We start from the raw sequence: 14,301 nt of genomic DNA on the forward strand, positions 1-14,301 counted from the left end.
ACCAGGGATAGCACTGGTGTTAATAACCCCTACAGCTGTGGTTTTAAAAGAATCCAAAGAAGCTGAACATAAATTCTGGCAGAGATGGGTTAAGGGTAGGGGATCAGCGCAGTATCCCCCCCAAAAAAAAAAAAAAAAAAAAAAAATAGTCTTCCCTGTGCCCTAAACATCCACATATATCTATTCTGGCCAGCCATTGCACCTGGCAAGCAGTAATGCATTTTCCTTACCATGCTTACTGTTATAACAGTTATCAAATACACATATTTTGGCACCTGAGCTCCAGAGATTAAAGGTCAGTTTTTCAACTGTATTTAAACACTCAGTGGCACAGACTGAGATTTACAACATTCCTAAGTACTGGCAAGAGTAATGCAGTTGGAATACCTCCATTACCACTCATGGCCTCCAGACTGAACTGCAGAGCCTGTCTCCAAGAGACGGTGCCTAAATCCTTTAAAGATCTGACCCTATTCACTTATCCAAGAACACACAGAAATTCAGTAGCAAAGAAAAATACTGAACCTAGATCTGCCAGATCCCAGGCCAGCAGTATGACCAATGCAATATCCTTCCTCATAGACTCTTTGTAAAGAACATGGGGAAACTCACTTTCTTTAGGCACAGAGGAGACCCGATTTGACTATACTCGGACATCATGGAGACAATAGCAGGAAGGAATAGAAAATAGGATTTAATGGCTCCCAGACACTGACTTAACTTGTTAGACCTTCAGATCTGTGTAAATAGTGAGAGGAGGCCAGAAAAGTTAGTAATTTTTTTTAAGTGGTACCAAATCTTTATGCATAAAGCAGATAGGACCTTGGATATTAGGATCTGGCCCCATCACTACGCAGGCCAGGTCACACAGAAAATAAAACAAACAAGCAAAAAAGTAGATTTCACAGGCACTAAGGCCCATTATCTGGCTCTGCAGGCATCATGACACAACTGTGAGGAATTTAATCACTTGGCCGATGACCACAGGGCTGCCAGGCAATGGTCACCTACCGTCCCGTCCCCGCCACAGGCCAGGATCCGCAGGTTTGGCACTTTTCTGTACAGCTCCAGCCTGGCCAGGGGAAGGAAAAGGGAAAAAAATGGAAAAAAAAGTCAGAACAATAACGCAGGCACTTTTTATGCATTTTGCCAAGTGACAGTTTAACCAACGCTTATTGCATTTTCAAATATTCATTACTAAGGCTGTGGGTGGAGGAAGAAAAATTAAAAACAAAAAATAATCTATGTGTTACCAAAAGCCTCAGCAGTGAGGAGACATCAGCCCTGGCAGCCACATGCAGCATTGGTCCCAAACCAACCTGAGCCCTGTAGCTCACTTCACATCATCACACACACAAAAAACCACTAGGATGTGAAATTGGGTCTTCTGTCATGGTTAGGCAGCACCTCCTGAAAAGTATTTGATCAGTTTAGCATGTTCCCATGCTGAATCTGAAAGGCCAGAGTCTCATGTTCCCTCTGGAGATGACAAAATCTTTCATTTTTCTCTTATCCTAAAGCAAACAAATACAAATATTGAGGATTTTAAGCAAAATTTTGTGTCCCTCATCAGGATTTGCTGAGCCACCATTTCTGAGGCATGTAGAACATAACAGCTGCTTCAACTGGTAACTATTTTTTTTAACATCACAGAAGGCAAGAACATCTAACAGTTCTTTCTCTGCATATCTGATCTAAGATACCAACAGGAGAGCCAAAAAAGCACTCATTGAAGACCTGTTCCTTCAGTTGCATGAAAGAGAGGTATAATGAAGTATCTCCTAATGGAGGCGGTACATTCACATGTAGAGAGCTGAGTGGCCAGAGGACCTAATCCTTCTTTCCCTCCATTATACAGCTCTGAAAACTCTTTGTCTACCCTTAAAGCTTCTATACATCACAAGGGGATCAGCAGTGGAGGTGTTTCTGCAGGAAAAAAAAAGCTTGCATACCTTGAATAGCAAATACTTGGACCATTCGTACACAGGCAAATATTTTATTTTACATTATTACTACCTTTTTGTGCTGCCTAAGTTGTGAAAGCAGCTCTGAACATATTAGTAAAGCAAGTAAAGTAAAGCAAGCAACCCTATCTCAAATACCATAGAAGGATGGTCTCTTAACCCTTATAAGTGAGAAATCAGTCCTTTAAAGACAGGTCCTCCCTCCCTTGGAAGAGGGCCATGCTTCAAATATTGCTCAGATAAGCCGAGTCAGTTACTCAGCAAGCAGAGATAGTTGCATGCTGCTGTCATGTATGGAAATCTGGAGGCAGCCTCACTCCATTGTAATACTCAGCCACTAGGGATTGGTCAGGCACTGGGATCAGCAGCGAGTCTGTCTTGGAGCTATCTGGAACTGGCTCTGTCTGACACAGGGGCAGCTCCTGATCTCTTCTCACAGAAGCCACCACTGCAGTCCTCCCCCTGGCTACCAAAACCTCGATATATAAACCTCATACACAGTCTACTAATCTATCCAAGCTAGACCTTTTCCTGCTTTCCTGATCAGAAAAGAATTTTGGTTTGCAGCATTGAAGGCTCGAGAACTTACGCATCTCTTGGCCCTTCCTGAGAGAGATCAAAGACCTGGCGTGGATTCAAATACCACATAAACATTTGGAGAACCTTGGTGCCCTGGGAAGAGAGAAAAATCGAAGGAAGAGAAATTACAACTAGTTTAATGATTATTAGAAATAGTGTTCATTATTCACTACATTTGGACTGCTTTTCCTTCTTCCGTGTTTCATAAAGCAAACAAACCAAGAAAAAAGGCAAACTAGAAAGTGGCATAGCAGATGACTGCTCTATAGAATAGCAACCCACCCATCGGGGCAGGGTGCACATGCGTACATACAGACTAGATTTAACAACACTGATCACTCATGGTTCATAAGAACAGGCATTTGGGAGTCAGACCAAAGGTTCAGCTCCCACAGCAACCTGTTCTCCTGCCTCTCACCACCTGTAACAAGAAACAACCTCTGTTATCCCACACCACCCTCAGCCATCCATGACAGAAGGAAGATCAACAAGCTTGTGGACAAAGTCACTATCACATTGAACGGTGTCCTGCCCAACATCCAAGCAATGACACTGCTTTGACCTCCACCATCACCACCATGAACACTCATAACTGTAGCCCCCTACCATCTAATGAAGCAGGAGTCAAAGACTCTATGGGCTACAGCTGCCCCAGTGCTCCCTCAACTCAATGCAAGGTGGCCAGCCCATCACCTAAAGATACAATTTCTGCTTTCTCAATTCCAGGCATTCAATTTCCTTCCTTCATGTTCTGTCCAGACACAAAGTGGCAGGATCTGTTACTGCCAGAAGAGGGCTAAGAACCCTATGGGGTGAGCTGAAACTCCAAGGTAATTCAAGAATGCCTTTCAGACATGTCCTGAGGGGGGTACAAGTCAGGAATTTTCAATAGCTCCCCCTTCTGAGGGATGGCTCTTCTATCTGACACCTTCCCCTAAGTGTAGTACCAAGAATAGCAGACAAAGTGCCCAGAAAAAGGTATAAGAAGAAAGAAAATAAATGTGACACTTGCTGTAGGTATTCTCCCAGCCTCAGCTATTTGCAGTTCATAGAACTCAAGCCAGAGGACGGTAACCTTCAGGGTTTTCTTTTCCAAATCCCTCCTTCAGCCTGTGTAAACTTGTAGCACCCACAACTTCCTATGTTAAGGAGTTTTGCAGCTGAACTACATATTGTGAGAAGGACCAACTCTTTTCTTTGTTTTGAATCAGTCTTAGATGTTTCATTTTATATCCTCCCTAATTCTTCCAACAGAGAAGGAAGTGAACAGTGGCTATGCTGTTCTCCATGCTCTGTAGGCCTCTGTTGTATCTTACATTAATCTTTTTCTTTTCAGCTAAAAGGTTGTTTATTAAAAAGCATTCAGATTATCTGATACTCAAAAAGTGGCAGAACTAATCTGGAAAGCACTCACTTGGTTAAGTTTTAGTTCCAGGAACCCTAAGAAAGAAGTCTGCTGCATGTTAGTCATTGAAACTGGGTTCTCTATGGTACTGTACAAGACCAGTATCGATAGGGTTTTTTTAATGCCATAAGAATGTGTCATTTCCCATTCACTAATTTCACCAGGCTTTCCTACTAAAACTAAACCACTTTTCGGATAAAAGAAAAGTCTAAGACTTCACTGGCAATCTAAATTTTCTGTGGAAAGATGAAGTCTTCTGAAAACCTCCAAACTATCATTGTAAATTCCTTTCAAGAATCTGAAGACAGGAATGCAATTGCTCAAATACTCAAGTATCCATTCCATCCACATAATTCCACTGAAGTGGAAAGGCCATTCAACAGCAAGGACCTCTTCAAACGATTGCAGTTCAGGCATGGAGTTCTTCCTATCTGACTGACCAAGAACTAGTCTCATTTGGAGAAAACACTGTTGTTAAACTAAAACTTTGTGACCTGGATCCAGATGATGTTCTTACCTGGTTCCCTCCACTTTTTGGATTGACAAAAACCAGCAGTGGCTTCATGAGCGGAGAGGAAATAGGCTTTATCACAAATGGCCGACCTTTGTTATCCTGAGAAACAGAAGCAAGAAACAGCTTTAGGACCAGCTATGTATGTTTCTGTGGCATAACATGTGCAGGAGACCCAACTAGCTCTGACAAAACTACCACAGGTACTGGAAATAGTACAGCCATGTTAATGTAGTGCTCAGTTGGGAGTAATTTATCCAGCTGAGACAACTGAGTAAGAAAATAAGTAGTGTAGGGGGAGGGGGAACCACCTCAGGCCAGTACAAACCTATTTTAAAATTTTACTCAATGTTATTTCCCAGAAAACCAATTATTCACACAGTGCTAATAATGTGTCAGATAAAGTGCTGTTTTTCCAATGGAAAACAGAATGAAGTAAGCTACTTATTTTATTCATTCCATCCAACACACAAGTTGTATCAGCACATATTTGCAGATGATCTGCTCTTGACTTCTTGGCCTTGCCACCCTCCCACCTTTGAACAAATGCCAGAGGTTAAACATGACAAGTCAATGAGAAAACTATCTGCCTCCCTACTCCCTACCCCTGCAGGACACCAGAAATCCCAGTATTGAGGGCACTCGCCTGGGCTGTGGCAGACACAGATTCAAGTTTCTAGTTTGCAATTCTCCCAACATCAAGTAAGGAGTTTAACTAGAGAGCCCTGGCTATGCAGCATTGATTCTCCCTCCACCTCTCCCATGAGGCTGTTGTTCATCTATATAACTAATCCACTAGGCAGGGTCTGGAAACAAGGTCTTCTATGAGCTACATGGTAAATAGAATCATCAGATTATTCATCTGTTTTCTCCCTCTCTGTGGCCCAATGTCAATTTTCACACCAACAGAATATTTCCAATACAAGATCTCTGGAGGGAGATGCCCTCAAACTGGACTAGACCCTTGCATCAGTGCACTCACCATGAATTTCACAACCCCAGTTTCACACCCCTGCTCTGCCTACTGGAAACCAAAGGTCTGAGCTGAGTCTTTCATATCCCAAGGGAATGCTGTTTCCTTAGGCTGATGACCCTTCTGAAGTCTGGTATGTCGTTTCTTGAAAAAAATCAACTTAGCAAATTAAACTTCTCATGCAAGTTTTATCAAAACTGATCTCTTCTCACAACAAATTCAATAGCATGGAATTTTCCAGTGGGGAAAAAAAAATTAAACACTGCAGTAAAAATATTAAACTTTAAAGTCTTCATTTAGACATTTAAACAAAAGGAGCCTGATTTCCAAAGCACTTGAATACCTACTTCATTGCCTCTTTTGCTGGCTTTTCTTTTAAAAGATGTTCTCTTCTTTCGCCGTGTTGAAGTCTTTAATGAGTTCTACATCAAAAGAAAAAAAAAAAACAAACATGAAAAGCAAAACAAAATTTAGAAGACAGGCCAGACAGAGTCCCTTTACGAAGCTCTTCCATGCATGTCCACTTGGAGAATGATAAGAGTATCTGGCACATGCTCGAGATTTAAATTACATGCGCTGCATGCTTTACACTTCCACACCACCGTTTATGGAGAAAGCCACACACGGAGACCAGACTGGTGCTTTGGAACTGGAAACTTTCCCACGCTGTGAGGGGGAAAAAAGATCAGATGCTCCCATAGACTCACATAACACCACATGTTGTACCTGCCAACCCTCCCAATAGGGGTAGGAGACGCCCGTTTCCCCTTCGGGGCTCCAGTCTCCTGCCCAATCAGGCTCGTCTCCTGGTATGGAGACCACCTGCATAAAGATGTAATAAAAAACATGATAAATGAGATATTTTTCATGTTTTTTTGTTTCGTTTTTTTATTATTATTTTTAGGAAAGAAGACAACAAGTTTTAGCTCTGGCAACCATTATGACTCGACATAGCATAGGCCACCATGGTGTATGATGCTGGCACTGTGGAGTCAGTTCCAGCCTATCAAGAAACTTGTGTAATCATCTGCTAAGGAACAAACTGAATTAACATTTAAGGATTTGGGTAAAGGGGTGTTTGTGGGGGTTTTGTTTGCTCTGTTTTTAAACAACAATATCACTTAACTACATGGAAAAAACCCATAAAACTCCTTGTACTTTTGCAGAACCTATTAAAATAGAACTTGCATCAAAGTTATTCTCCAGGCTGGCGATAGCCTGCTCAGTGATACTGAACCAAAAGGTGTTCTGGTGTGATAAGAACAGCCCAAAAAGGGGAATTTTATTTTATTTTTTAATTATCTTAATTCAGCAACTGAAGTCATACTTGCAGGAAACCCTAACATTTTCCATATGACTGAAACTGTATTATAGGAAATACTGTAAATATTTTCTCAGTATTTCAACTTCTAGTCTAGCCATCATCAGGAAATAAGTAACAGAGGGAATTAGAAGAAAGTTTATTGATTTTTTTTTTCTGGCTTCAAAAAGGGAAGCAATATCCTCTCAGCTCATCCAAAAGCTCATTTCAAAAGTGTACTACTAATGAAAAAAGTCAATGACCAGAGATCATAAAATCTGCAAGCAGTGATGTCTGTCCTTAAGCCTGCTTGCTAACCAACATTAACAAGAACAGCTGCTAGATTCTGTTTAATACCTAACAACCACTTCCAGAATTTCAAGACTTCAGTACTACACACCAGGTACGGAAGTTAATGTTTCCACATCTCTGAAAAGTTAAGAAAAACTAACAGCTAACTCAAATACCTAAAGGCACTGTCCTTTTTCACCTGGTCCAAGAAAAGTCTGTTGTACAGCAAAGGGTCCCAAGCTTTTTTGTCACCTCTCAACATTCCTGGCAGACCAGGGCATAGTCATGCCTTGTTGCTTACTAAAAATACTGAAGACAAGACAGCTCTGCAGAGCAATTACAGGACATTTACTCTTTTAGACCATATTTTGAGAAACCACTAGAAGAAGTGTTTGTACTTTTCCCTACTCTGATACAAAGTGATCTCGAAAGCATGATAAACCACAAGGATTGCGCTGACTATGGAAGTGCATCAGCAATATCATCTGCATAGTCTTTCACTGCCCTACCTCAGTAATGAGACTGACTGTAGACAAAAGCCTTTGCGTCAATAGAAAGGTACAGGACATTACTCTCAAAGCTGCTTCCCATGGGGGCCTTAGGCTAGTTCCTCAGCCATTTTCTGATGAAGGATTCTCCCTGGAGTGGAGCAAAATACATTACAGAGAGAGGCGATCTAGTCTGTCTGCAGTCTTGCCATTGGTCTGCTGAAAGATCATATTAAGCCTTTTCCCTGTGCTTCTGTCTCTCCAGGTGTAAAGTTCCAAATACTTATCTTGTTGGCAAAGCGCAGTGAAATCTGCTGACAAATATTTGTCTGTAACTCAAGTTAGGTATTATACTAGGCAAGTACTTAACTGTACCTCTGGAAGAAGGACTGTACTTGTTATTCTGCCTCCACAATGGATGGACCTAAGCCCAGTGAAGTTCTTTTGGAAAGGACAAAGACAGTTCAGTAAAACCGTGACTATTTAAAATTAGAATATTTTAAAGAATGTTTAAGTGTAGCTGCCATTAAATCCCATTAGAACACATATTTTTTTCTTGACTACGGGTGGAGTGGGAAGAGGCATACAGCCATATTAGAGAAACAGTTTTAGTCTAAGCCTGCATTCATGAAGATCCATTAATTTTCATTTCCACACTCAAAAAGGCATTAAAATATGCTACATCACAACTATGTTATTTCACCCTTCTTTTTTAAAAAAACATGACTACGCCTATAGCGTTAAGAGAACCTAAAGCTCTACTACCATGATTGCAACTGCATGTCCACAGCAGATGAAAGGCAAAAAAAGCTGCTTAAACATATACAGGTTCTCTTTGCAAACATGCAGAAGAATAACAGCCAAGAGTAATCATCAGTCTTTGCACACTGAAGTGAAGAAATGGATGCATACTACCTCATCCACATAACAAGGTGATGAATATTTTATAGACATATGTTATTCAGCGCAGTATCTGATAGCAAAGCATACCTTTCAATGGGCACCATATGTAAATCCTAACTTGCCTCTACAGAGGAAACCTCTCCTTTGTGGATGTCAGTTTGGCATCTTCAGAAAGAGATTTTTGGTATTATTGAACGGGCAGTATAGTTCTCAGCAGGCTTAGCTAGATGAACAGAATTGGAGTCCTCCTTATACGGTGTTGGGTGGTATGAGGGCCACAGACTGTCTCGAGCAAATCCAATGGACTTTTTCAACCTTTTCCTTTACAACATTTCAGCCTTCATTTTCAAAGACTTTTAGCACGCTGGGCTTCAAATTACTTGAATAATGAACAGTCTCTGGGAAGGTCAATTTTGACCGCCTTTTGGTCATTCACAAACCACCATCAGACAAGCCAGCTGCACTCAGCAATTGAGGAAACAAAGAAATAAACCCAGAAATATAAATATTCACTAGCACCTTTTCAAGGTCCTCAAAGGAGGAGAAGAAGAAAACACCATGTTTACTCACCTTGAATAGAAAAAAAAACCTGGAATTTTACAGTTACTGCCTTTGCCTTCCCAAACAGAAGACAGACTGAATCAGTAAGTACAGCGGCCAGATCCTCCTTATATTATACTTTTCCCCACAATGTAAGCATATAGCAGCTAACACCACTTGGGCTACCAAACCTTACCTATAACAAAATACCACCAGTGAACAGGGGCAACCTGCTTTCACAAGCTAGAAGATGGAATTTATTTGAACCCCAGAAAATGAGAACCGGTATCAAAGTGCTGCTAACACAGTACAGAAACACTGGAAATCGGTAAAGAACTTACAGAAGTGGGCTCACATTATGAACATGGAATAGGTATTGGGAGTTCCATTAATGTAAATGGGTCATTACGTACAGGGCTACCACCAATCCCAAAGCTGTTGGAACCATTCTGAACATTCTTCATCTTGCAATCAATTGCTTGCAAGAAGCAAAAGCTCCCCATTTAGAATGCAGGCTGTCAGTAGAGATTTTTCCTTAACCAGCTATACCATGATGCTTCACTACCACAATGTTGCTAGTAATCAGAGGGAGAGCGTGCTCTTCATTCAAGCCCAGTATTTGAAAGGTGGTGACCCATGTTGTACAAAATAAGCATGGAAAACCATTTTTGTAGCAATAAAAATAAAAATTAAAAATCAGGGCAAGGTTTTGCTGCAAAAAGCCATCTTATTTGCTTAAAAGAAACAACCAACAAACAGGATGAAGGTACCACTAAAACCAATTTCATGTAAGGAGGGAATTCAGTCCAGGAGTTGCATATGACCAATGTAAGTAGTTAATTAGAGCTGAGGAAATATTTTATAACAAAAAGGCTTCTAGCTAAATTTATTCAGATTGTGGACTATGTGAAAAACAGGTTTCTGGTTACACATTTACTATCTGAATTTGCAAAAATTATTGAATATTGTGTTTGTATTCTGCAGATTGAATGCAGTGAATATTTCATACTGTTTACCAAACATTCATATAGGGTGAAGAGGGTCATAATACACAGAAGCAGAGCTGGCCAGAAACAGCAGGAGAGGAGAAAAAATTTCCTAAAAACATAATAAATAAACAAGACTTCTGCCAAAAATCTGAAAACACATCTGAAAGAGGCATCAGTAGTTTCTACAGCAATAAGGATGCATTCCCCAGAACAAATACTGCAATGGATGCTGTTAAGAAGTTTCATGGAAACATGCCCATTGTCTTTGCTAAATATCACTTTGATCTATTTAATGCTTCAATTATTCAAGATGAGGTTTTCGCATGCTACTGACCCTGAATTTCAAGGACTCAAGATGTGATGGAGGGGGAATATTGGATTGAAGTACTTCCTCTCCACTCATGACTCAGGCACACAAAGCTAATCTATTTCCTTTTAGTGTCGCATTTTAAACCTTCATTTAAAGGCATTTTTTCCATAAATTAGGATTAACTAGATCAGACTTATTTTTTTATTTGAACTATTATGAAAAAAAAAAAAAAAGAGTAATGGACAAGAAAGAAAATTCTCTAAAATTATTATGAGGAAGGTACCCTACTTTGGCCAACTGCCAAATCAAAAGAAAATTCCAAGTGTTTATTATTTTTGTTTACTAAAAATTAAATAAAAATTAATAAGATCAAAGAAAGGCTTCTTTTAATAAGGGCAGACAGGGATACACCTATCATGGATACATCTATCAAATACCACACATGTGCTGAAAATTAGCCAAGAAGATTAAGTTCCTGCCAAGGGCTCAAACAGATTCTTCAACAAAAGGGGAAAAAAAAAAAAAAAAAGATTTCTATGGTGGAAGCTGAAGTAAAACTAAGAGAGGAAAAAAAAGAGTATGATGAAAAAGATACAAATGCTAAAGAAATCTTTTTTTCTCAGAGTGCGGGTGACTAGAAATCTTGCCTAGTGCCTCTGGACCGAAAGAAGAAATAGTAGTCACTTTGGGCAACTTTTTGATTACTCCATATGTATATTTCCCCTTCCCCCTTCTCCCCCTTGTCTTCAATATCCAGCTTGTTAGAAAAGCTATTCATGCACAAATCTGACAGTCACATCCCTAAACTGGAACTAAAAACTGAGCAGTGTCACAACTTAAACCTTTTTCCAGTTTTCATGGGACTAATTTTGTCTCAATGCCTTGCCTACAGCGTGAACTTCTCAGCTTCTTGTTGACAACCAGGACACAGGGCCAGGAAGCCCTGGGGCAATTCCCAAGGATGGACATACTAACATTAAGAACCAAATGTCACTACTCTATAAAACCAGCATTCCTCTCAATGGAGGAAAATTACAAGAAAACATGAGTGGGAAGTTTCAATATCCCAGACACTATTCATTTCAGAAAAAAACAAACAAACAAACAAAAAAACCAACCAAACAAACAAAAAAACAAAACCAAACAACCTTGTTTCAGTGCTTCTGAAATAAAACTTTTACCAGAATTTCTGACTCCCTGACGTGTTCCCTGTTTGTCTGTTTCTTCCAATTCATCTTCAAGTGAAAACAGACTTTTAAATAAAAAAAATACTTCTTGCATGGTGTGAATACCCTTTTAATTTTTGGCCAGCTCTCTTTTGGATACCTTTTCTCCCTGTTATGTTCACCAGTGAATTATCCTCTCCAAGACACAACACATCCATTATAAGAGCTTTGAAGTCTAATGCTTGTTACCTGCAACTAAATGAGTATGTGGGCTTACTGCTGACATTTAGCAATCACTGATGTAAATAAGACATGACTGTTTAAATGTCCATTGACGGCAAATTCTCAGGGATGCCAGTCTAGCTAAAGCCAATTCTTACTACAATTCAAGTGAACATTTGCAAACAGTTTTTCCTTGTATTTGCTCAGCTCTAATGAAACATGCTTGACTGCCTACAACACAGGGGGTTTCTTGCAGTATGCTTGCTGAACTCAGTTACAGGAACAAATCTGAGCTGGATTTGCTCAGGACAAGAGTCATGTTTGTGCCTAATCATCCCAAACAGGGAAAGCTACTGAAGGGCTGGATGGAGGGGCAAGAGGATACAGGTTCATAATCACCATGGATGTATGCTGGGTTTCAGGTATAGAGACAGGGTTGAACAAGCATGCCTTAGTGAAGGAGTACTGAGAGGCGAAGCCAGGTTGACCCTGCACAGCCATACAGCTTCAGAAACAGACATCAGCATGCAGTTACCTGAGGTTTCTTCACCTTAATGATCCAGGTGGGAGGCACAATGACAGCAGCGTGAGCCCCCAGGGAACATGGCTCCTCAATATGATGTAGCATGAAACAGGTGACTTTGTTATGAAACTGGAAGACAGGAAAAGAGTAGAGTCAATAAGGAAGCCCAAGAAAGACAAAGGGGAAGCATGACGAGGAAGATGAGGGTTCCCAACTCCACCATCCTCAAGCCTTTCTAACCATGGAATTTTAGGAACATATAAGTAAAGACCATCTTCCCTAACCATGCCTTCTTACCAAAAAAAAAAAAAAACCAAACCCAAAAACTCCACAACCCAAACCCCAACCAATAAAACAAACAAAAAAGCCCCAACAAAACCAAAAACCCACACACCACAAAGCCCCAAAACAAACAAACAAGAATATCTCCTACTTAAACACAGATTGAAGACCACAACCTAGTTTGATGCAGCTGTACGTATTAAAAGCCCTTCGGCTGTCTGAGCTAGCAGCGGCAGGGCACCGATTGGAGGTAGCCAGTGACTATGTTGCGCAGCAAGACTCTTCTCCTAGAGGACTCATGTCAGTCAGGTAAAGTTACAGTGTCTTTCAGCAAAAGGAACAGAAATGGCAAACAGGGGGGTGATTCACAGAGAGGGAACCCTGAGAGCCAGGAAAAAGGAAATTGCAATGTGGTCACTCAGGGAAGCTGCTACCAGTCTCCCTGAGTATTGATCACTTACCGCCAGCTTGCACCAGGAACAGCTGATGGCCACAATCTCTTTACTATGGAAGGAGAATTTCTGCTGAAAGCCCTAAAACAAGTAGGGAGGTAAAAAAAAAAAAAAAAAAAAAAAAAAAAAAAAAAGGATTAAATTCTGGCTGACTACCAGAAAACTTACACCTAGAACTCTTTTCAGGTGACTGTTAACTAAATCAGTTCACTGAAGTCAGATACATTGGTTCAGCCTCTAAGCTCTTAACCATGAAACATATTTTTGGGGCATAAAATGACAAGATTTAGAGAGAAAGGTGTTCAACTAGGGCATTTTCACACACATTTTTTCAAAAACACTTCTCCAAAATTTATGCTTTTTCTTAGCTTTTGTAGTTAAAAGCAACAGAAATTAAGAAGGAATGCCTATTTTAATGGATTTCTACGGACCTGAGAGATTCAGATTTTCTTTCAAAAAAAGCTTTCTCTCATTGCAGTCTTGTATGCTTGTATGTATATAAACACGAGTTTGAATTTTCCTGGGGGGGGTGGTGGTGTTGTTTTTGTTTTGTTTTTTGTTTTTGCTGGGTTTGTTAGTTTGTTTTTTTTTTTTTTTAATACAGAGTGGAATTGACTAAAATGTCTGTGTGCAGATGTTCTGATTGGGAAATTAAGTTTATTGTTTTATTGAGCTGACTCAGATCAAAATCTTTTTAGTAAGTTCCAAAAACCAAGATGGTCTGATTCAGATCAAACAGATACAAGAAAAGAAAATATTTCATTATAGCTATAAAGACAAAAAAAGCATACCATTACCAGGAGATACGAGATTTTAATCTCCCACAGAAGACTTTCATTTTGTAGAATGTAATTTCAGCAGACGTATCACTTTGCTCTAAATTCTAAGACTGGAAAAGACCATTGGGTCATATACACCCTTCTTGCATATAACACAGGCAATAAACAGTAAGTTACAACCTAAAAAATTCGTGTTCAGTTAAAGCTTACTTTAGTCAGAGAAAGAATTGATGTGGGTTGATGGCGGCAGAGATGGAAAGTCCAGAACTTCATTGAACAGTTTGTCACAGTCACCTTCACTGCTTAGATTTCAGATTTGCAGTCATCTGGATCCTTTAGTCACTGGCTTCTGTCAAGCCTCTCTCTACTACCTTACACAGCTCATCACCACCCAAAATTCTCTAATCCTGTCCCTACCAAGTCATGAATTTGTGAGACAGTTTTAGTTTTTACAAGCTCAGTTTTAACTAAATCTCCTACATACTGGCCAATGTCCAAGACCCGGTGCAAACAATTATAATCTGATTTAGTAACATCTAACAGGGCATCGCCTCACTGCTTCTATAATTAAGGTCCTTCTAATCCTAGCTGCTGTGGAAAGGAACAGGAAGATGGACACCCGCA

General features: G+C 40.1%; 1 protein-coding gene across 4 annotated transcripts in view; it reads right to left on the minus strand.

Annotated features, from left to right (window-relative positions):
* DGKI (diacylglycerol kinase iota) overlaps positions 1-14,301 on the minus strand; it is a 215,022-nt gene that overhangs the window by 103,025 nt on the left and 97,696 nt on the right. For 2 of the 4 annotated variants that reach the window (XM_086467820.1, XM_086467811.1), the window contains exons 1-5: positions 12,177-12,284; positions 5,768-5,854; positions 4,466-4,561; positions 2,554-2,636; positions 1,012-1,072 (exon numbers count right to left, since the gene is read on the minus strand). In XM_086467820.1, coding sequence (XP_086323946.1) covers positions 1,012-1,072; positions 2,554-2,636; positions 4,466-4,561; positions 5,768-5,854; positions 12,177-12,269 — 420 coding nt within the window. In that variant the 5' untranslated portion in view covers positions 12,270-12,284. Of the gene's footprint in view, positions 1-1,011; positions 1,073-2,553; positions 2,637-4,465; positions 4,562-5,767; positions 5,855-6,158; positions 6,255-12,176; positions 12,294-12,907; positions 12,980-14,301 lie in introns of those variants that run through there. The other 2 variants (XM_086467794.1, XM_086467801.1) reach the window with 2 other exon arrangements.

This window comes from Leptosomus discolor, chromosome 1 (assembly GCF_034619465.1).
Source record: "Leptosomus discolor isolate bLepDis1 chromosome 1, bLepDis1.hap2, whole genome shotgun sequence".
NCBI classification, from domain to species: Eukaryota; Metazoa; Chordata; class Aves; order Leptosomiformes; family Leptosomidae; genus Leptosomus; species Leptosomus discolor.